General features: G+C 40.9%; 2 long non-coding RNA genes and 1 gene segment (V, D, J or C); 1 reads left to right on the top strand and 2 right to left on the bottom strand.

The window, feature by feature from the left end:
* The first annotated feature begins 4,670 nt into the window (after positions 1-4,670).
* Positions 4,671-7,072, top strand: LOC140639336 (uncharacterized). Its single transcript, XR_012036079.1, has 2 exons — positions 4,671-5,032; positions 6,522-7,072. It is a non-coding gene; the product is annotated as an uncharacterized lncRNA (long non-coding RNA).
* Positions 7,073-16,403: 9,331 nt separating this feature from the next.
* LOC140639335 (uncharacterized) lies at positions 16,404-17,416 on the bottom strand. The gene is made up of 2 exons (XR_012036078.1): positions 17,258-17,416; positions 16,404-17,065 (listed from the first exon to the last, which is right to left on the bottom strand). It is a non-coding gene; the product is annotated as an uncharacterized lncRNA (long non-coding RNA).
* Positions 17,417-21,475: 4,059 nt separating this feature from the next.
* On the bottom strand, positions 21,476-22,316 carry LOC140640642 (T cell receptor alpha variable 40-like). The segment is given in 2 exon segments: positions 21,476-21,718; positions 22,149-22,316. Coding segments are annotated over 2 exon segments (411 nt in total).
* Between the last annotated feature and the right edge of the window lie 1,052 nt (positions 22,317-23,368).

Genomic DNA, 23,368 nt, shown 5'->3' with positions numbered 1-23,368 from the left:
TTGACTGACTGAGCCACTCAGGAGCCTCTATAAAGGTATTTTTAAGATGAGATTAATGTTTAAGTCAATAGACCGAAAAAAGCAGATTACTCTCCATGACATGAGTAGGCCTCATCTCAGGAGTTGAAGATCTTAAGAGAAATAGATCAAGGACCTGGAGGTAGAAGGAATTCTGCCACCAGACTGCTCTGGGACACAAGCTGCAATACCAACTCTTTCCGGGGTCCAGCCTACCCACCTGCCTTATGGAATTTGGACTTGCCTGTCTCCACAATCACATAAGCCAATTCCTAAAATCTCTTTCTTTCTGTGTCTGTCAATCTCTTTACACGCACATACAGAGACTCGCGCATGCGTGCGCTCACACACAGGCATCCGTGCACATGTTATTGATCTTATTTAGATTCTGTCTCTCTGGAGAACCCTGAGTAATACAGAGAATATTTTTAAAAATCAATGAAGAACTTTCGTATTCGAAAAAATCAGTTTTAAATGTGTATACTCCTAAATAACATAGATGGTTTGTTTGTGTTACATAATTTCATGAACATGTGTTGTGTTTTCACAATAAAATGGTTAAGTATTAATGGTGAAGATATTGTAGCCCCAGAAATGGTTGATCCCTCAGGACACTCCCTTCAGGGAAGAACTAAAACACAAAATCAGTCCAGCAAACTCAGGAAGGAGAGGGTTGAGGGGAGATATGCGAGGAGAAAGGGAGAGGGAAAGGGAGAGCGAGAGAGCGCAAGAGAGAGAGAGAGAGAGTCTCAGACAAGGTAACAGTCCATTCCCATCCATTCCTGTTCTGCTTAAAATAGGGGCACTATATTTGAAATAAAGCCCATTTTGAACAGCAGCCTCAGGAAAGGCAAGGATACTTACTGATGTGGCAGCAGGGCTGGCAAAGGACAAAGCACAACTAAAGTCCTGCAGACCACCCCCACCCAGGGTGGGATATGTGGGCTATTCTTCAGGAAGCTTCCATTTGTCTAATGTTTTGCGTTGCTAGAGGGAATAGCCATCTTTAACTTCACAATTGCAAGGCCTCCAGTATCTTGTAGCTCCTCCTTAGCATATGAAAATCCTTTTGGAATCTCCTTTTCCTTACCTCCTCCAACTCTGCAAGTATATAATCAGCCACCCCTCACATGCCCTGGGAAGTTGCTCTTTCTGCCCACAGGTCCTGCCCCCATGCCTTAGTGAAACCACCATTTTGCACCAAAGAAGTCTCAAGAACTCTTTCTTGGTCATCAGCTCCGGACCTCACCTATATTCCAAAACTTCATCATTACCACGACGAATTTTCATGAACTTCATCAGGAATTCTATGCAGTAATGGAAGAAAAGTCAGGAAATTTCCTGCAACATAGTGACAGGGTCCAGAACACTGAGGCGGCAGCAGCAGATTTCAAGGCAATTCAAGTAGCTGAGACTCTTCTGAACTCCAAACCCAAGTCTAATTCCTCCTCTTAAAGAGGAACACAAAAGATACTGTTGTGTCCAAGGTTGCAAATCCAAGAAACCACCGAGGAGGCGACACTGATGCAAGTACACAAGGGTTTATTAACAAACTCGAGCTTGGGTCCAAGTATACCTGTCACAGTGGAGCAGGAAGTTGGACCCTGAGGTGGGTTCCAGGTGAGTTTTATGGGCTGGTCTAAGGGACCTCCAGAAGGGGTGGAGGAATTTCTCAAGTTCTGTTTACTTCTGATATGGGGCTTTCAAGGGCATTAAGCTCTGTTCTCATTCTAATATGGGGCTTTTTCGGGCCTTAAGCTGTTTTTTCCTGTAACTGAAGTAAGGTAAAGTTCAGCTCTTATTCACAGGGGCCTGAGATGGCTGTACTTGTGCTAACACTGAACATAAGGTGGAATGGCCTTAATTTTCTCGGCCTCCACATTTCTCCCTCTCAGAGGAACCTAAGCAAGGACCCAATCATAGGTCCAGGTTGGTCTCAGAGTAAGCCAGGGGGAATGATTAAACCAGGATTCGAACCAACCTTGTTGCTGTTCTCATTCCTGTTTGCGTCCCAGTGAAGATCAACATCCTAGTTTAAGGCAGCACATTACCGTCCCCACCCCCCCGCCGTTGTAAGAAGACTAAGTCTAATCCCCTTCTATTTTTTTTAATTGGAGTTCAATTTGTCAACATATAGCATAACACCCACTGCTCATCCCATCAAGTGCCCCCCTCAGTGTCCATGGACCCAGGAAGTAATCCCGTCGACCTTGAGAGCGGTGGGAGTGGTCAGGCTCACGATGTAGGGTCCCTTCCAGCCAGGTTGAAGTGTCTGGTGTTGGTATCTCTGGACGTACACCCAGTCACCTGGCCGATATAGATGGGGGTCCAGGGGTGGTCCAGTCTCATACAGGGCCCTCAGCTTAGGCCACACCGGCTCATGGGTCCGTTGTAACATTTGGAGGGAGAAAAGCAGTTGGTGATCATCAAATTCAGCAAGCACCTCAGGTTTTAAATTGGGGATAACAAAAAAAAAAAAAATTGGGGATAACAGGTGAAGACCGACCATGATCTCGTAAGGAGTCAGTCCCATCTTATATGGGGAGTTCCTCACCCTATATAGGGCAAAGGGGAGGAGAGTCACCCAGTCCCTGCAGGTCTCCAGGGCTAATTAATTAAGGTCTCTTTTAATGTTCTGTTCATCCTCTCTATCTGTCCCGAGCTTTAGGGCCTATACGCACAATGTAATTTCCAATCTGCCTTAAGTACTAGTGCCACTCCCCATGCTACCTTAGAGACGAGTCCTTGTCCGTTGTCTGATCCAATTCTCACAGGAAAACCATACCTCGGTAAGATGTCTTCCAGCAGTTTCTTGGACACGGTCTGTGCCGTTTCATGTTTGTTGGGAAATGCCTCGGTCCATCCTGAAAAAGTATCTACAAACATTAGTAAATACCTGTATCCGTATTTTCCAGGTTTAACCTCAGTAAAGTCCACTTCCCAGTAGGCTCCTGGGCTGTCCCCTCAGAGCCGGGTGCCTGGGTTAGATCCATGGGCAGTGGCATTAGGTAACTGGCATGTATGGCAGCTTCCACTTTTTAAAATTTAAATTCAATTTACCAAGATGTAGTATAACACCCAGTGCTCAATTCATCTTGTGCTTTACTTAATCCCAAATTACTGTATCAAACCTTCTGCAAACCCTTTGTTTGTTTCCCAGAGTTATGAGTCTCTCATAGTTTGTCTCCCACTCTAATTTTTCCCCACTCAGATTCTCCCCCTTCCCTTATGGTCTCTTTCACTATTTCCTATATTCCACATAGGAGTGAAACCATATGATAATTGTCTTTCTCCAATTGACATATTTCACTGAGCATCATACCCTCCGGTTTCATCCACGTCAAAGTTAATGGTAGGTATTCATCCTTTCTGATGCCTGAGTAATATTCCATTGTATATATAGACCACATCCTCTTTATCCATTCATCCATCAAAGGACATCTCAGCTCCTTCCACAGTTTGGCAACTGTGGACATTGTAGTTATGAATATTGGGGTGCAGACCCCCCATCATATCCCCAAGACACAGATACACTGAAAAGATGGGTTATCTGACTTTTTGATGTGCTGTTCTTCAGTTCAGTGACTATCTTCCATTCTTCTATAGGATTTGAAAAGTGTCACTACTTATTATATAGGCCCAGGTAAAGAACATGGGTTGTCCATTACTTACATATTTTCTCATTCAGTCCTATGATCTTCCAAACATCCAACACACACACACACACACACACACACACACACACACACACGCGACACTATCTACCATAATTATTAAAATGTAATTGGTGCCACTTTTTCCTAACCCTTTCCTGAGGGTGTAGCACACACTGAGGCATTTCTCTACTATGTGCTACTTCGTTACTTCTTTATTTGGTCTGCTTAGCAAGTTTGCATTGCTCCATATTGCTCCATATACATACAGCTCACCCTCTAAAATTTTTCTAATATCACTCTCTGTTATCATCTTTTTCTGTTCTCTTTGTAAGTTTATGCTCTTTACAATTCCTTACCATCTTTTTAACAGAGCTTCAAGGGGTACAGAGAGGAATATGTATGCCACAACTTCCCTTGGCACTGGAAGACCATCTCACTCAAGGCCTTCTTGTGAGTAGGTTAATGATTTATGTACTTACCAAGATGGAATGAGGGGCACAGTTTGTGATTTAGATATGAGCCACTTCCTCCATTATATTTCTGTCCCCATGCCTTCATTTTGAATATCAGTGCATGTGTGACACCTGACTTATTAGAGAAGAAAGCAGGCAGAGGTCCCTGGCCGCTCTTTTCCTTGCTCAGGTATACTGCTTCTCCTCCTTTCTTCCCTTCCCTTCTTTCTCTCCTAAAACCTGGTTTGGGGGCTGAAGTTCTCCCATTCCCCTCCTGTCATACATACTCTGTCATAGGCACACTGGGCAGAAGCCACCTTCTCAGGCACACTGAGTTACTCTAAAAGTGTCAACACACCAGAGTGGCTGAACAACTTGTGGGGCTGGACTTTCCCTGCAAGGATGAGCAAAAGACCACTTCATTGTTATCTGGCTTTATCTTGAAATTGCTTACACCCTGGCTGAGGAACAACGGTCATCAAACTGTTGTCGAAGTCACCAATGACTAGCCAGGTGGAGAGTATTATCTTGGTTCCTAGGCTCTAGCCTTTTGTATGACTTTGTATCAACCAGATGCTGAGGGACTAACAACCACCGACTGCGCTGGAACCAGAGTGGATCAGTCAGAGAGGCTCAGCATCCAGGCCCCCGCTCTGCTCAGAGTTTGCGCTCAGCTCCCCCTACAGTCCCCGTCACTGTGTCACTCATGACACAGTAGTACACAGCTGAGTCTGACACGTGCAGTGAGCCTTTCTTCAAGTGGAAGGATTTGGATGAGCTGTCCAAAGTGGCTTCAAACCCTTTGTTACTTCCCTTCTCCTTGTCTCCTGATGCTTTCAGAAGGAGCTGTGGACCATTCCCCAGATACTGGACATACCAGAAAAGGACAGGATACCCTGACGTTGAGTAAGTACAATTCATAGTCAAGGAAGCCTCTTCTGAGAGGGTCACCTGGCCTTCAGTCTGGTTCACTGAGTTTCCATGGGTTTGTCCTGGGGGAAAAGAGACCTGTGTTACCTTCAGCACAAAGTCGGTGGAGAAAAGGATAGTTAAAGTCTTTGCTGACACAATAGGGGGAAAGATCTAAATTTATGAGGCATTTCACTTACCAAGCATTAAGAATAGGACAATCACGATCCCTGGAGAACACTTCATCTCTAGAGTGTCACTTAAATAATGTTTCTGCTTCTTAACCTGAAGAAACGCTGGAGTGACAGAGAAATGATCAGTGGAAGCCCTCATTTCACACAGGAAATGTGATTGAGGGAGGAAGCTCCACCTCCTGGTGGACAGGGACTGAAATGGGTGCGCCTGGGACAGAATCCTCCCAAACTCAACAACCTGTTTCACCCCTGACTTCATGAAGCACATGCAAGTTTTCGGGTGGCACTTGGAACTCTGAACAGCAGCAATCCTAACCTCTCAGGTCTATTTTGTTCTTCAGAGACTACCTGATATGGGATTTCTGTAACACGGTATCCCAGAGCATTTTTATAGCTCACAGGGTAGCAATCTCATAGAACATTTTACCTGTACCTTATAATATTCTGATGTATCCATGTGAGCCATCCTATAATCCCCTGACTGCCAGAAAAGAGGTTGTGGTTGAATACAGACAGAAAAAAGTATTAGGAAGGAAAATCATTGCTGAGTGATTCTGTGTTTTTTGGCTGGCAGTGTACCCTAAAATTAAGAATAGTGACTGCCATTTTCTACGTGTTTACTAAAGAATTTTCAAATTAAACAAAAATAATGAACAAATGTCCTTTACTTGATACCTTATTTCCTTTAGAACCAGATACCTGATTCTAAAATAATACCAATTGTATGTTAGTAAATTGAACACCAATAAAAAATAAATTAAAAAATAAAATAAAATAAAATAAAATACTACCAATTGTAATACTACTTTCTTTTTAATGAAAGCGTTTCAGAAGAAAAGTCATACTCTTTTATATTCAAATATTTTAATACTCAGCGATTCCTAATTTTCAGACTCATTAAAAAGTGAAATATGTGAATTATAGACAGAAGAAACATCATACATGAAGTTATCAAATCCCTGTAGAATGATCTGAGTTTTTTATCTTATATTCTCACTGTTTTGTTGACACCAGCATATGGTGGCTAGTGTATGTCAATCAGGCAACAAATACTAATGCTATACTCTTAACAGGTTTTAGACTCAAGGATGCTTTCCATTATGATGCGGTTGTCAAATTTTGTTGCCAAGAGTTACAACAACAACAAATTTCCCCAAAATGTAAGAAATTAGGATTATCCAGATAAAGTTTTGGAGAGGGACAAGTCTTCTGTAAAGCTCTGTAAACTTTTATCTCTACACACATAGATGCAAGCTTAGCTCAAGCTGTTTCCTTCCCACCCTTTTTCACAGATTCAGAACAAGGAGTTTCATGAGTCCAGAGGCAACATGGGAATGCTTTCTCAGATACAGAGTGAAGGAAGAAATTCAGGCCTGGATATTGCTTGGGTTCAGGTATCCCTTCCTTTCCTCCAATTTCCAAATCACATTGTCAAAATCTGCCACAATACTCGGCTAGAAAGGAATTTTGGACAAGCCACTACAAATTTGTATTCAGATTTGTAGGGACAATCCCAAAGGGGTTGCAATGATGCTGGTTGAAAACGAACAGGGCTGGATTGATGGATTGAGCACTGGGTTTTATACAACAAGTTGTCAAATTGTATTTAAATGAATATTGTTTAAAAAATAACAATTTAAAAAAAGAAAATAAACAAAGGGCTTCCAGGTGGCTCAATTAGTTGAGTCTCAAGGTCTTGATATCAACTAGGGTCATGATCTCAGGGTTGTAGGATGGAGCCCCACATGGGACTCTGAGTTCTCCAGGAATATGCTCAAGAGTCTCTGCTTTCCACTCATCCTCCCCCACCGCCTCACCTGCCACCCAGGCAATCTCTCTCTCTCTCTCTAAAATAAATAAATAAATAAATAAATAAATAAGTCTTTGAAAAAGACTTAACAAACAGTATAGCACATAGGTGCAGGAAGTATGATCTATAACTTAAAGAAAAAAACATACTATCAGGCCAATAAAAGCCTACATGAGAAATATTTTGCATGTGGGTCACACAAGAAACTTTGCGCAACACTGTGGGGAGATACGGCATAGTAAATTTAGATATTTAATGGCTTATATTATTGCATATATTGCATAACAATAAACTGCACCAAATTAAACAATTCTGTAATATTTGACGCATGTATACATTTGTAAAACCATCACCACAATCATGATAATGAACATATGGATCACCCCAAATGTTTCCTCATGTCACTTTGTAATCCTTCTCTCAACTCTTTACCACTCCCATTTCCAGGAAACACTTCTGTCATGATTAGTCTTCATATTTCATAATTTTTTATAAATTTTTTCCTAATGACACTCTTTTGTCTGGCTTCTTCTCAATATAATTATTTTGAAATTCTTCATTGGTCTTAACTTTCTGTTGTTGTCTTTTTGTTACGCTGTAGTATAGCATCATGTGCCTATAAAACAACTTATCTATTCACCTGTTGCTGACCAAATCAATTATTCCCAGGGACTGTTATAAAGAAAGCTGCTGTGAACATTTGCATTTGAGATATTTTATAGAAACATGCTTTTGTTTCCTCTTGAGTCCATACTTGGGAGTAGAGTGGCTGGATTCTATGGTAGGAGTACCTTTGATTTTCTTAAGCCAGTGTGTTCTAGTAGATGTTTTTGTAGATTTCCTTGCATTTTCTCTTCAGACAATTATGTTGTCTATAAATAAAGATAAGTTAACTTCTTCGTTTCCAAACGTATGGCTTTTTGTATGGCTTTTGTTGCTTCCACATGCCTTATTGTATTGGCTAGAACCTTTATTTCAATATTGAATACAAATGGTAAGAGCTAAAATTCTTCCCTTAATTCTGAAACTAAGGAGAAAGAGATTTAGGTTTCACCATCGAGTATGACATTTGATGAGGTCTTTTTGTTTAGCCCCTTTTTTAAGTTGAGGAAATTCCTTTCAATTCTAAGTAATTTGTTGCAAGTTTTAAGCAGGAATGGATCTGGATTTTGTCCAATGGTTTTTCTGCACCTATAGAGACACACCTAAAATATAATTGCTCATCTGCAACTTGTCAGTCTCTGTGGGGTGATTTATTTGATGACCCATGAGAACAAGGTATATCAAAGCCAAGACAGCTGCCTGGTGAAGCCAAATGATCGCCAGTGACCAGTAGCTACATTCCAACAGAGATAACACACCACACTGGGGATGCAACATTAAACTAACACTAGTGGGGAGACTTTCCTAGGATGGCAGACAGCGGGGCTATTCACACCTTTCTGGGACTCAACAGAAACCCATAAAATCTGGAAACATGGAATATGGTCTCCAATACTGTCCCAAGGAAACATTTGAGTATCTCCAAGGGATCTTCCACAACGCTATTCCCTCCATGACCTATGAGTATGGACTGATACTAGTATTTTCTTTTCTAAATGGATTGAACCACTCTTCTGTCAAAACACCACAGCAATCGCAAGAGTCAACTACCACCTGGATTCTGTGTTTACTGCCTATGCAATTTCAGTTAGTCCCGAGATAGCAGAGCAAATTTCTCTGGGACACTTAGGTAAGGTTAGCTCTCACACTGAAACTTCACTTCTCCCACCACACCCCAATCCTCCAGAAAAGTAGAAACAACAAATGGAATATTACACTGAAATGAGTAATTGTAGCAGTTACCTTTCAACTATTTTGGCCTAGTACCTACCTTAGCCTTCACGGCCTGCATCTTTCTCTCTGTAGAAAGATGCACATGTGTTACAGACCACATAACTCAGAATGTCCCAACTCATGCGTATTCCAATCTTCACATACTGAACTAAGTAAGCTCTTGACGCTCTGCCTTTCGTCCCAGGAACAGATTGCCCTCTGGCCATTCATTTAACCACCTTTACTTGACCTAAACCTTTGGTGCTCTGAACAATCTCAGGAAAAGATTGCCATTGAGACTTGTGAATTGACCTCATATCTACTTTTTATTACCAGTTAGGTAGATAAAGTACAAGAAATGGATCCTTGGTTACATGTACATCAATTCTCTGACATCCTACATCCTTCATTGACAAGAATTGAAAAAGTTTCTCATATTAGAGATCTTAAGCTGAAGTCCTCCAGAAATTCAGCAGAAGTGGGCATTCCACAGGTGAGAGCACATGCAGTATCCTAGATAGAAACATGTAATTGCATAAAGCAGACAGTCCCATCCAAGGCCATAGAAGAGAATTAATCTAGATGTTTGGTACCACTGGTTGCAATATTTTCCTTTGCACTCTTTTGTGGTAATTTTTATCCTTGAGAAATATTTTCCCACTCTAATGATAAAATGTTAGGTATTTCTGATTACCCTGAATTGTTCTCTCACTAATAAAATAACTTGCATGGGTATGGCCTTTTATTGACACAAACTCACCCTAGTGCTATAGCTCAGCTCTGCACAGACATTGCTAGTGCAACAAAGTTGAACAATTATTAGATATGCTATTTCATTTCAACTCCTGCAGAAGCCAGATAATCACCAACCCTAATTGGTAGTGATGAGAGTAAATCTTCATCAATTAAGTTACCCTCAAAACATCATAAGATATCTATTGAGAACAATTTAGGATGAAGTCTGTGCAATGAAGCTTGTGTACAGAACATACCTCAGCTTGATTATATGAGTTGATCCGAACTTCAACACCACCTCTGCATTACCAAATGCCAAATATACTTTGTAGAACTATATAAATCAAGTCTCTCAAGGAATTTAAACACTTGAAATAATGAGTCATTCCTATGAAAATAACTTCCACTCATTAGGGGTAGGAAACACTGAGAGGGGTGACAGAGGTAGAGATCATGCGTGTGCCCTGTGACATGCGGTTCCTCCCACCAAGACACATAGTTCTCATAACTCTATGTGTTGTAGGCTCCCATCAAGATGACATTCTTAAAAAAGAAGAATAGACCAATGTTTTGTTGGGAATATGGAAGCACGCATGTAAAGACAAAGGAAAGGAACATAGGAGTTTTGGAGAGCGAAGAAACTAGTCTGTAAGTGATACTCAAATGGTTATAGGACCTATAAAATGTATTAAAATTCAAAATTCACAGCCCTGTATACCAAAAAGAGTCAATTTTCCATATAATTATTTTGAAATAAAAAATTTAGGGGCAAAAAAAAAAAAAAAAAAAGAAAAAAAAAAAATTTAGGGGCATCTGGATGACTCAGGTGGATAACCTTCTGCCTTTGGCATGGGTCATAATACTGTGGTCATGGTTCCAGCCCTGCATCCACTCCCTACTCACTGGGGAGCATGTTTCTCCCTCTGCACCTCCCCACAGCTCCTGCTCTCTCTCTCCTTCATATAAATAAACTAAATCTTTGAAAAATAAAAACAAATCAAAAAAACAGTCTCAATTGAGGTATTATAAATAAATAAATAACAAATAAACAAACAAACTAATTAATTAATTAATTAATTAATTAATTAATAATTTTGACACAGATCAAAATGCCAAAATAGGAATTTTCTTGCTGTAACAAGAGACTCATTTTAGACCTAAGGACACCAACAGCCTGAAAATAAATGTTTGGAGAACCATTTACCATTCAAATGGTCCTCAAGAGAAAGCAGGGGTAGCCATCCTTATATCAGATAAACTAAAATTTATCCCAAAGACTGTAGTGAGAGGTGAAGAGGGACACTATATCATACTTAAAGGATCTATCCAACAAGAGGATTTAACAATCATCAATATATATGCCCCGAATGTGGGAGCTGCCAAATATGTCAATCAATTAATAACCAAAGTTAAGACATACTTAGACAATAATACATTTATACTTGGTGACTTCAAACTAGCGCTTTCTACACTCAATAGGTCTTCTAAGCACAACATCTCCAAAGAAACAAAAGCTTTAAATGATACACTGGACCAGATGGATTTCACAGATATCTACAGAACTTTACATCCAAATGCAACTGAATGATTCATCATATCAGGAAGAGAAAACCAAGAACCATATGATCCTCTCATTAGATGCAGAGAAAGCATTTGACAAAATACAGCATCCATTCCTGATCAAAACTCTTCAGAGTGTAGGGATAGAGGGAACATTCCTCGACATCTTAAAAGCCATCTATGAAAAGCCCACAGCAATATCATTCTCAATGGGGAAGCACTGGGAGCCTTTCCCCTAAGATCAGGAACAAGACAGGGATGTCCACTCTCACCACTGCTATTCAACATAGTACTGGAAGTCCTAGCCTCAGCAATCAGACAACAAAAAGACATTAAAGGCATTCAAATTGGTAAAGAAGAAGTCAAACTCTCCCTCTTTGCAGATGACATGATACTCTACGTAGAAAACCCAAAAGCCTCCACCCCAAGATTGCTAGAACTCATACAGCAATTTGGTAGCGTGGCAGGATACAAAATCAATGCCCAGAAATCAGTGGCATTTCTATACACTGACAATGAGACTGAAGAAAGAGAAATTAAGGAGACAATCTGATTTACAATTGCACCCAAAAGCATAAGATACCTAGGAATAAACCTAACCAAAGAGGTAAAGGATCTATACCCTAAAAACTATAGAACACTTCTGAAAGAAATTGAGGAAGTCACAAAGAGATGGAAAAATATTCCATTCTCATGTAAAAGGTCACATAATGCAAAGATTAGAGTAAGAGAGACAAGATCAAGATCATCTGACATTTCAAATGCCTCCGATCTCAGACCTTGCTCCTCCTAGGTGGGTGTTGCTCATGACCTTGCAATTCCCAGAGGACTGATGGTACCAATAGTCAAAATGTGGAATCTTCCCTCAGTTAAGATGAGTATGACAAAAAGTAAGGAAACAGCTCTCAATGACAAGGGAGCAGGGGTAGCTTCCATCTGTTATCAGTGCTTCAACTACAGGAGACTGTCTGAGCCAAGATTGGACAAATTTGCATAGAGAAACCTGACATGCTTTTAAAAAACTATTTGAATGCCGTGTGTCTTATATTTGACAAGATATTGACAGAGTAGAAATGTTGATGAAATATCAAGCTGAAATCTCAGATAATATAACCATGTGTAACGTTATTCTTCAAATGATTTCATTTTCTCAAATCAAAAGAGATGGTATGTCCTCGAATGCAATTACTGACTCATGGTCTCAGGAGAATTTCCTCTAAAGTAATAACCATCTATTCCTGCAGGCTTCCCACTTGCTGGCCATCGCTGGTTCACATACCATACTCTTCATATTTCTCCAAAGCTGTTGTGTTTGTTCCCCACGATTCATTGATAAATTTCTCCAGGCATGTGAGTTTCCAGTATTATCTCTTCCTGCCAAAATCCCTTTATCATTCACATTAGTTTATTGGAAATTTTATGTCTTCTGTGAGAATAAATTCAGGGAAGCATAAATATTCTGTGTCCTCAGAATGATACCAATAGGAAATCTGCTCTAAAGAACTGATCAGGAGAAATGGTCTCTGGGAAACCAAGTTTACTTCATTCTCAAAAGTTGAAGCCCCCTTTCCTGTGATTCATTCTTACGGATCTTCTGAAATGACAAAAACGAAAATTCAGCTTCCTTCCACTTCTCCCACCCTGAAAGATTTAAAGACAGCCATGGTGAAGAATATCAGCTCAATATATACATAAATGTGTATATATGAAATGTATTTTTATGTATGGAAACCTTCTTCACCCTGAGAATCTTTCATTCTCTTCCCCATTCTTCACAAAATAAGAATTCTCAAACTCTTCTCTAAGCAAATTTCCCTCTTCTCCAAGATAGAAATTTAGGTCAATACTTGTAGTTTTGAGATGTTACACTCAGAACTGGGAGTAATGGTCTGAATATGACCATTCATAGGAAAAATGCTCTTCCATGTATTACCTATAACACAGATAAGGCCATTCCTTGGGCAAAATTCTCAGCTTCTTGATTATTTCATAGAATAGTGTTTTACTTATGGTCAAAGCATTGGCCTAGAAAACCTTCATCTATCATCTTCATGGACTGCCAACTGCAGGAGTCTTCCAATTTCAATGATTTCTTTGAGATAATGTGTGAGTTATGCTCATTATACTCATCCTGCCTTCAAGGGATGCCCATCTGGGATAGTAAATATATTGGCTATGTTGGGGAAAGTACTTAGAAACACAGGTGGGTGTTCACATAGCACCATCACCTTTGGCTTACTCCTACAGAAACAGGGAGTGGTGGATGAGTCTGCTGGTAGAATAACAGTGGCTCAGCCTGAGTCCTTTCCTACCCAAGGTCCCAAACGTTTACCCAAAGTGGAACTCTCCACTCAGGCGTTCAAACTGATTGGGCCACGACTTTCTCAGACCCAAACTGCAATCATAAATGGCTGGGCTTGCATTAGACACTTTCTCTTTACCCAGCAGGATGGTCCTACAGCAAGGAGGCAGAGGAAAGAATGCTAAGGAGGAAGTGAGGACACCCACTGTCTTTCTAGCCCAGTTCATTCACTACCTGTTTGTTCCCTACTGTCATCTCAGATAGTCTCTATTGTATAAAATGAAGTTGGATTCTAAGATTTCTAAGGACTCTTCCAGCTCTAAATTTCTTTGACACTATCTAACAGAAACAATCTTATTGAGAACTGGCTGTGTGCAGTGTGGACTGGTGTCAGAATGGAGTGGGGTGGAATTGCCCACATCATGGAACAACAAGACCATTTCCACAAGCACATACAATTAGTGGGTCTGAAGTTGATCCTAATCTAAGGCCTCTTCAGAAGCAGACACTCCCTCCACAGGATCAGATCCTAACTGGGTTTTTATTCTTTTTATGAGATCAATATGGTATCAAGGAGAGCTAAGTCCAAATTAACATGGAAAAAAAATAGGACTTTATTCATTGAGTATAAAGTGCTTCACAGGCAGTGAGACCAGGGACTCCATGGTGAGCCATGAGTAAGCAGAAGGTTCTTCTGGAGATATATTTCTTATATATTACATATCCATTACATATAATTTATGTATCATATGAAACAAAGAAAAAATCTCCACAATCGAGATAATCTAGAGGAGGTGGATTGAGCTTATTAATATGGAAAGCGAGAAATACTTTCTAAAACAGCCTAATTGCTGTGTGGATTCTGGCTTTCTCCTTGAAAGTTGAGCTTGAGTTTCAAAATTTCCAGCCAGGGATGTCTATACAATTTTTTAGATCATTTCAAAATGAAAATTTGGGAACCTCATTCACAAAGCAGGGGAAAGGTGTCCTTAGGTAATATTTCTAGTGAAACTATTTTTTTAAATGCTATAGCTGTTCATACATATTAGTTTCATGTCTCTCAACTTAATTTTTTAAAGACTTTCTTTTTTCAACCAACCAAGTTCAAAGAAAAATGATACAGATGTACTGATGATGCCAACGCACCTCCTGTCCCCACACAGGTGTAGCCTTCCAATTATTATCTTCCCCATGACACCTTTCACAATGAAGAAGCCTACACTGCCATATCATATCCCCAAACCCCACAATCTAATTAGGGTTCACTCCTGATGTTGCACGTTCAATGGGTTTGAACAAATATATGAGGCATGTACATACCATGCATTATAAAGAGTAAAGTCACTACACTAAACATGCTCTGTGCTCTATTCCCTCCTCCTGCTCCCCTCAACCCTTGGCAACCACAATCTTCTTACTGCATCCATACTTTTGGCTTTTCCGGAATATCATAGGATCATAGCCATACGCTATGTAGCCTTTGCAGATTGCTGTTTTCACTTAGTAAAACGCATGAAAGGTTCCCCTATCTCTTCATGGCTCCATACCTCCTGTCTTTTTAGCAACAAATCGTACTCCATTATTTGGATGTACCACCACTTCCACCATTTATTTATTCATTCACCTGTTGAAGGACATGTTGCATACTTCCACATTTTGGCAAATGTGAATAAAACTGCTATAAGCGACTTGTGTACAAGTCTGCGTGTGCATATGAATTTTCAACCTCTTTGGGTAACTACTCAGGAAGGCCACTGCTGAACCATATGTTAAGAGTATGTTTCGCTGTGTAAGAAACTGCCAAATCCCTTTTTGAAATGTCCATGTATATATTTGCATTTTGTAGTAATTTCCCAACAAAATTCAGTACACCCCTTGATGCACGTCAAAGCCCCAGATAGTCCAAAGCAGGCACAGGCACGGCAGGTGGTCCTGCCAACAGCTCACTTCACACACAGCCTGCTGTGACCCAGAACCTGAGCCTGCACATGTTCCTGCCTGTGTCCTGCTGCCCTATGTATAGCTTCTGCTCAGGCACCTATTCCTCCCACTTCTGGGACTCACTCATTAAAGACAAGTATGAAGATAAAATCATTAGGAATTTCAACACATCATTATGATTTCACAGCATTCAACGAAGGGCTGGGGTCCTTGGGAAAATAAGGGGCTTTGTAACTGCACAGGTCACATACCCAGAGGTAGAAGCTACCTCTGCTTCCAGCTTCTGCAAGACTCTCCATTTAACTCCATCTGACTTTTTAGGATCCTGGTCCTTCCTATCAATACCCTTGCACCAACATAAAAACGAGTGCAGGCTGGAATTCAATTTGTGCTGTTTCAGCTTTGGGTTTGGAGTCAAGAGTCCTTGTCTCTGGCCACAACACAGAAGGGAATGTTAGTGGAGTCCTGGAAGCTTTCTGCTCCCTTTCCCAAACCGGGAATGGTCACAAAATCATGAGTAATAGATTCATTCAAAATGCAAGGGAGAGCAATGAATTTTCATGGGACAGAATGAAAATTTCCATGAGTTCTTCCCCACAAAGTGCTATTTAGCATTGGCTGAAATGGATACTTTTGTCAGTAATATATGTCAACACAGTGTACAGACTGACCAATAGAAATCATTCACATTTTGTGATTCTACTGGATCTTCTGTTATCAGCTACTCAGCGTATAAGCTCTCGTGCCACTTCAGATTCACTAATTTTAGAATAATATGAATAAGTATAAATAATATAAGTAACCCAGTCACTTACTCCCAAAAATCCTCCCTTAATTCCTGCATGAAACAAAACTACTATTTGCAGTTTATTATCTTACTGAAATAGAAAATACATGTCATAAGTAGAATATGTGACCCCCAATAAGATTATTCTAAAAAGCTGAACAGATATGGAAAGACATTGTACACATTCTCTTTCAAAAAAAAAAAACCCTACAAATAACTAAAAAATGTAGTCACCTCTTTATTTGTTCATGACCATCCATTTTTTCGAGGCTTTCCAGTTGAGTAATGTACATATAATTTATATGCTAGCTTTCAGGAATTCTGTTTTCCCAGAGCATTGGATATGGGCATCTGCATCACTTGCCCGAACGGTTCCAAGGTAGTTTTTTACCTGCAAAGGGTATTCTGGGGAAAAAAGCCATGAGATTAGGTGAAACGACAACCCTGATGGATCTAATTTTACAATGGAAAAGTGCTGTAAATAAATCTGAAAATCTGAAAACGTGCAGCTCGGTGCAAGCACATGCCCTCCCCAGGGAAGTGCTGGTGCTGCAGGCCCAGCGGCAGTTTGGGGGCAGGCTGCAGATCACCAGGGAGCACTGTGCCTCCACCGCACACAGGTAGGTGGCTGAGTCTTCCAGCTGAGAGGCCGCGACGTGGAGGGTGCTGAACAGTTCCTTAGCATTCAGTGTGCAGTTTAGCCTTCCGCTCTGCTTCATCCCTGAAGCTATGTAAAACAGCCTGGTGAGGCTGCCGCCCCCGGGATTCTGTCGGAACCACTGCACATTGTCCGGAGTACTAGAATAATTGCACTTCAGAGTACAGCTGGCTCCCTCCTGCAGGCTCAGGGCTGAAGGGCTCTGCTCCACCTTCATCCCTGTCACTACTGCTTGAAAGAGAAAAACATACACAGATGATATCACTGGGGAGTTACCGATGCAGATTTTAAACCTGTAAAATATCCCAAGTCACAACCATGATGATGTAGGACCCTCTCAAACCTCAGTGTCAGCTCCCCTCCCCACACACTGTGGACTGCAGATCGCTCCCCAGCCCTGGTCCCAATGCCCCCACTCACAGCAACCATGTACCCACAGGAGCCCCAGCACAGCTCCCCAGTATCTCCTCATGATTCCTTGTCCAGTTATTGGGGTGCCTTCACCCCTACTGTGCAGAGTGTAGAGTTACCGAGAAACTGTGTCCTTACAGTCAATCTGTTCCACCACAATCACTGAGCACCAATCATACCTCAGCCCCATCCTTCACTGAATTCGAGACTCCTCCCACAATGCCCCAGTGACAGGACACAGTAATGTCTTCAAAATTGTGCTTGCCAACGGTGCAGGCAGCTAGGGGCGATATTTCCAATATAGGAGGACAAGAAGGTTTGTTTTTTTTTTTTCATAAAACACTTTGTGTAAGAAATTTTGGGGTTAGTGTGTGAGGAAAGGTGAGTGATATTTCTAAGAGTCAGTGTCTCAGTGGGGGTTGCACAGAACCTTGAAGAATCATAATGAAGAGCGGCTCCATTCAAAAAGTGCAGTTTCACAGACAATGTGAGAAGACAGTTATATAAAAAATAGTGATAGAGGAAAACTATCTGATAGCATGCAGTGTGTACTGCAGAAGTAACTACAATTTCTCAAAATCAGGAGAGTTCTAGAAACCAAGACCAACAGTCACCATCTACACAGAAAATTATTCCAACCAGAATTTGTTTGGCAAATTATAGGATGCCTCCATAATGTTCTGTCTGATTTAGCTTTCATCTTCCACTTCTCCTGTTTAAACGGTAGACACCCTGCTCTCCCACACTGTGAGCCTGGACAAGTCACATGTTGCTGATCAAAGTCATTATTGTCCTCTCCCTTTCCTTCTATTTTTGTTCCTCACTTCTTCCTCTCTTCTTCTTCTCTCTTCATTCCTGTTCCCTCCACTCTCAGCAGAGACGTATGAAAAGGCAGGATATCTGGGGTATTGAAATAGTTTCAAGGCCAATATTTGGGGGATTACTGATAAAAAATTGAAAACAGGTAATGGGATGTTTTGTGTTGAGTTTTCATAGTCACAATGCCCAGAAAAATTCCTATCCTGGCATCTTTGAAGGATTATCTGCATAGTGGATTTATAGGGTCATGGCCTCTAGATGTCTGAAGTTGAAATGGCAGAACTAAAAGCCTGAGATCAACTTTACACAAACCCTTTTCCCCCATGCCCCCACCTTTTCAATCTATAACTGGACTGGCTCAAATGATTTTTGTCTCTCTATAAGAGATTTTTGTCTCTCTGTTCAACCCTTGCATCCTCAGAAAGTCTTTGTATCTTGTAAAGCCTAGAGTGCCCCCTAGAGGACTGAAGTGGTCAGCCAGGAGCACTTCAGACCAAGTAACAGACACAGAGCCCCTGCCCCATTCATTCCAAGCTTCCTGATGAAGGAAATGCAGATGGTCAGAGGCTTAGATTGAATGAGGATTAAAAGTGAACCAGTGAGAAAGGGGAAAATTAACAAGGCAGGAAACCACAAATGTTGGAGAGGATGTGGAGAAAGGGGAACCTTCCTGCACTGTTGGTGGGAATGTGAACTGGTGCAGCCACTCTGGAGAACTGTGTGGAGGTTCCTCAAAGAGTTAAAAATAGACCTGCCCTAGACCCAGCAATTGCACTGCTGGGGATTTACCCCAAAGATACAGGTGCAATAAAATGCCGGGACACCTGCACCCCGATGTTTCTAGCAGCAATGTCCACAATAGCCAAACTGTGGAAGGAGCCTCGGTGTCCATCCATCGAAAGATGAATGGATAAAGATGTGGTCTGTGTATACAATGGAATACTGCTCAGCCATTAGAAACGACAAATACCCACCATCTGCTTTGACATGGATGGAACTGGAGGGTATTATGCTGAGTGAAGTAAGTCAATCGGAGAAGGACAAACATTATATGGTCTCAGTCATTTGGGGAATATAAAAAATAGTGAAAGGGAATAAAGGGGAAAGGAGAGAAAATGAGTGGGAAATATCAGAGAGGGAGATAGAACATGAGAGACTCCTAACTCTGGTAAACGAACAAGGTGTGGTGGAAAGGGAGGTGGGCGGGGGGTAGGGGTGACTGGGTGACGGGCACTGAGGGGGGCACTTGGCAAGATGAGCACTAGGTGTTATGCTATATGTTGGCAAATTGAACTCCAATTAAAAAATAAATAAAATAAAAGTGAAACAAATCCTACTTTTAAAATACGATTGCATGGAAATTGATATCAGAAAATAATTCGGTAATCTCGTCTTGTGCGATTTTTTAAATTTCTTGACATGATTTCAGAAGAAATCCGTAAATTTTATTCAGCTTTTAGTTTCAATGAAGTAATTTACTAAAGGTTCAGAACATATAAAAGTGCAATGGAATGTTATTCAGCCATTAAAAAGAGTGAAATCATGCCATTTGCAATGACATGGATGGTATATGCTGAGGGAAATCAGTCAGTCTGAGAGAGACAAATACCATATGATGTCACTCATGAGGAATTTAAGTAACACACCAAACAAGCAATGGGGAAAAAAAATAAGACAGAAAGAGATAAATCAAGAAACGGACTCTTAATTAAAACAACAACAACAACAACTGATAGTTACTAGAGGGAGAGGGCTGCAGGGTGGGTTAAATAAGTGAGGGGATGAAGGAGGGCACTTGTGATGAGCACCAGGTGTTTTGTGGAAGTGTTGAATTACTGTATTGTAAGTTGAAAGTAATATACCACTGCATGTTAACTAACTGGAAATAAAATTAAAACAATAATAAATAATATAAAGTGGAAAATATTCTGTTTACAGTGTATGGGGAAGACAAAAATAAAAATAATTATAATAGGGTCAAAGAGTAGGACCCTAAGAGGAGTGAAAACTAAAAACTATGTGACCCCAGAGGATGGAAAATATGTATAGTTTAGGTTTTGAGAAAATCTTAAGAAGAAGGTGACCATTCTCTCCTTTCTACTTTTTGGTGACAAAAATAGAAGAGAAGATGGATAAACCTTGGGTGGTTTTTATTACATTTAACGATAGGAGGAATTTGTGAGTACATGAATTATTAAAAATAATAACACATTACATATACAGTAAAAGTCCTTTGACTACCACTCCCAATTCTGACCCTTTCATCACTTCTTATCTAACTCTTTTGTCGTCTTGCCAATTGGGAGTTGATGTTTCTAGATGTTTTACTACGTTTCGATCACTAAATAATATAGAGTGATTTATTTATACTTTATTATAATACAAATATACATACTGGGTATATGGTTTGGTAACTCTCCTTTTCCCTCTGCCCCTCTCTGCGATCTTTCTCTGTATTTCTTCCTTTCCTTCTAAAATAAATTATATATATATATACATATATAATATATTAAAAATAGAGGAGATTGCAACAATAATGGCAGTTTGACAGTACAATACACACATTGCTTTTTATATTAGCCTTACACAACTTCACACGCTCCCATGCATTCTCCCAATCCCATGGTCTTTGGCCTCTGTGAGAAGGGGAAAAACAGGACTTAGAGAAATCTATACAATTTCCTTCCCAGTGTCACCTATCTATCTATATTGTTAGGAAACATAGTGCAAGAGCATTCTCTCTCACAATATATCCTGGACACTGAAAACTATGTCACTTGACTTCTAACTGTCAGAAAGCCAACTGATCTATTTAACTGGCCAGGACATGAGCCTATTATGCTTCTGCCCTCACATATTCATTTGATATCTGGCCGTGTCTACCACCTGATTCACTAGAAAAGAAAGAAGAGCAAAGGCCCTAGGCCTCTCTTTTCCCTGATTGGGTACATGTGTTCCTTCTCCTTTCTTCCCTTCCCTTCCTTGTCTGCTAAAACCTGGTTTGCCATCACCTCTCCTGTCATACTGCATCAGGAAGACACTGGGCAGATGCCACGTTCTTGGGCACACTGTGTCTATCTAAAAGTGTCATAAGACACAATAATACTCACCAGGATGGTCTGAACAATTGAGGGGCTGGAGTTTCACTGCAAGCATGAGCAGAAGACCACGTCATTTTTATGTGATTTTATTTTGAAATAGCTTATGCCCTGCCTGAGGAACTACTGGCGTCAAAGTGTTTTCAATATCACTAATGAACAGCAGATGGGGAGTGTTACTTCTGGCTCCTATGCTCCATCCATTTGTATGATTTTGTATCAACCAGATACCAAGGGACAAGCAACCACGGACTGTGCTGGAACCAGAGTGGATCAGTCAGAGAGGCTCAGCATCCAGGCCCCTGTCTGATCAGAGTTCACTCTCAGCTCCTTCTACAGTCCCCGTCACCGTGTCAGTCAGGGCACAGTAGTACACAGCTGAGTCTGACACTTTCACTGAGCCTTTCTCCAGGTGGAAGGGTTTGGATGTTTTGTCCAAGGTGGCTTCAAAACCTTTGCTGCTTCCCTTTTCCTTGTCTGTCAAGGTTTTCAGGAGGAGCTGTGGACCTTCTCCCTGATACTGGCCGTACCAGAAGAGTGCAGGACCATGACACTGAATAATAACAGTTCATAGTCAGGGAAGCCTCCTCTGAGAGGGTCACTTAGCCTCCCATCTGGGTCCCTGAGTCTCCATGGGTTTGTCCTAGGGATAATGAAAAGAGACCTGAGTCACCTTGAGCAGGCATAAAGCTCTTGGAAAAATTATTCTTAAAGGTTTTGCTGACACAATGGGAAATAAAAAAAATGTAAATTTATGAGGTATTTCCCTTAGCAAGCATGAAGAGTAAGACGATCACGATGCCTGAAGAACACTTCATCTCTGGAGTGTCACCTAAATAATGTTCCTCATTCTTCAACGTGAAGAAACACAGAGTGACAAAGAAATGCTTAGTGAAAGCCCTCAGTTCACACAGGAAATGTGATTGTGATAGGAAGCTGCATCCCCTAGTGGACAGGGACTGAAATGGGTGTGTGTTGCCCACAGGTCTCCCAAACTCAGCAACCTGTTTCATCCCAGACTCCATGAGGCACATGGCAGGCTTCAGGTGGTGGTTGGAACTCTGAAAAACAACAATCCAAACTCTCAGGTCTATTTTCCTCTTCAGACACCCCCGGATATGGAAGTTCTTTAACAAAGCATCCCAGGGCATTTTTATAGCTGACAGAGTAGCAATCTGATAGAGCATTTTACTACTGTACCTTGTAATATTCTCATGTATCCATTGTGGACCAGCCTATAACCCCCTGACTGCCAGAAAAGGGGTTGGGGTTGAATACAGAAAAAGTATAAAGAAGACAAGTCATTGCTGAGTGAGTCTGTGGTTTTTGGCACTGTACCCCAATATTTAGAACTGCGACTGTCACTTTTTAAGTACTGAAAGATGGATGTACCCTGAGGACATTATGGCAAATGAAACGTCACAAAATGACCAAGATAGCATAATTCCACTTCTTTGGGGTATCTAAAGTAGTGAAACACATGGAAAGAGAAAGCACAATGGTACTTTCCAAGGACTGGAGGGATGGAATAATGGGGAGTTACTGTTGAATGAGCAGAAATATTCAGTTTCTCAAGATGAAAAGTATTCTGGAAATGGCCGGTGGTGCTGGTTGAACAACAATGTAATGGATTTAATACTACTGAAGTATATACACAAAAAATGTTAAAATAGTAAAACTCATTGTTAAAATGGTAGAATTTTATAATTAAATTTTTAAAAATGTGAGGGGGGGCTCCTGAGTGGCTGAGTTAAGCATCTACCTGGCATCTACCTGGGGTCAGGATCCCAAGCTCATTGCATCTAGCTTGGTGTCGGCTGCCTACCTGACAGACAGTCTGCTTCTCCCTCTCCCTCAGCCCTTCCCCCCAGTTCCTGTTCTCTCCTGCTCTCTCTTGCTCTCCAACAAATGAATAAAATGATAAGAAAATTTCAAGGTGACACTCGTTAAGAGATCTACACTACAGATCTGCCATCCAAGCAAATATAAGACGGTGGTGCAGTGCCAGACCAATTATCAACCATCCATTACCATCGGAATTTTAAGGTCCTATGGGAATGGAATTAAGGTGGAAGGAAGGAAATACAGAGAAAGAGGATACTGCACTGTTGAACATTGGTCAAACAAAGAGTGCTGGGAAGTGTGCACACTGAGCCATAGGTTGGCAAAAAAGTGCTTTGAGAGAGTGTTGAAGTGAGGGGCA

The sequence above is a fragment of the Canis lupus genome, chromosome 9 (genome assembly GCF_048164855.1).
Source record: "Canis lupus baileyi chromosome 9, mCanLup2.hap1, whole genome shotgun sequence".
In the NCBI taxonomy this organism is placed as follows: domain Eukaryota; kingdom Metazoa; phylum Chordata; class Mammalia; order Carnivora; family Canidae; genus Canis; species Canis lupus.
This window is presented reverse-complemented; position numbering and strand designations above follow the sequence as displayed.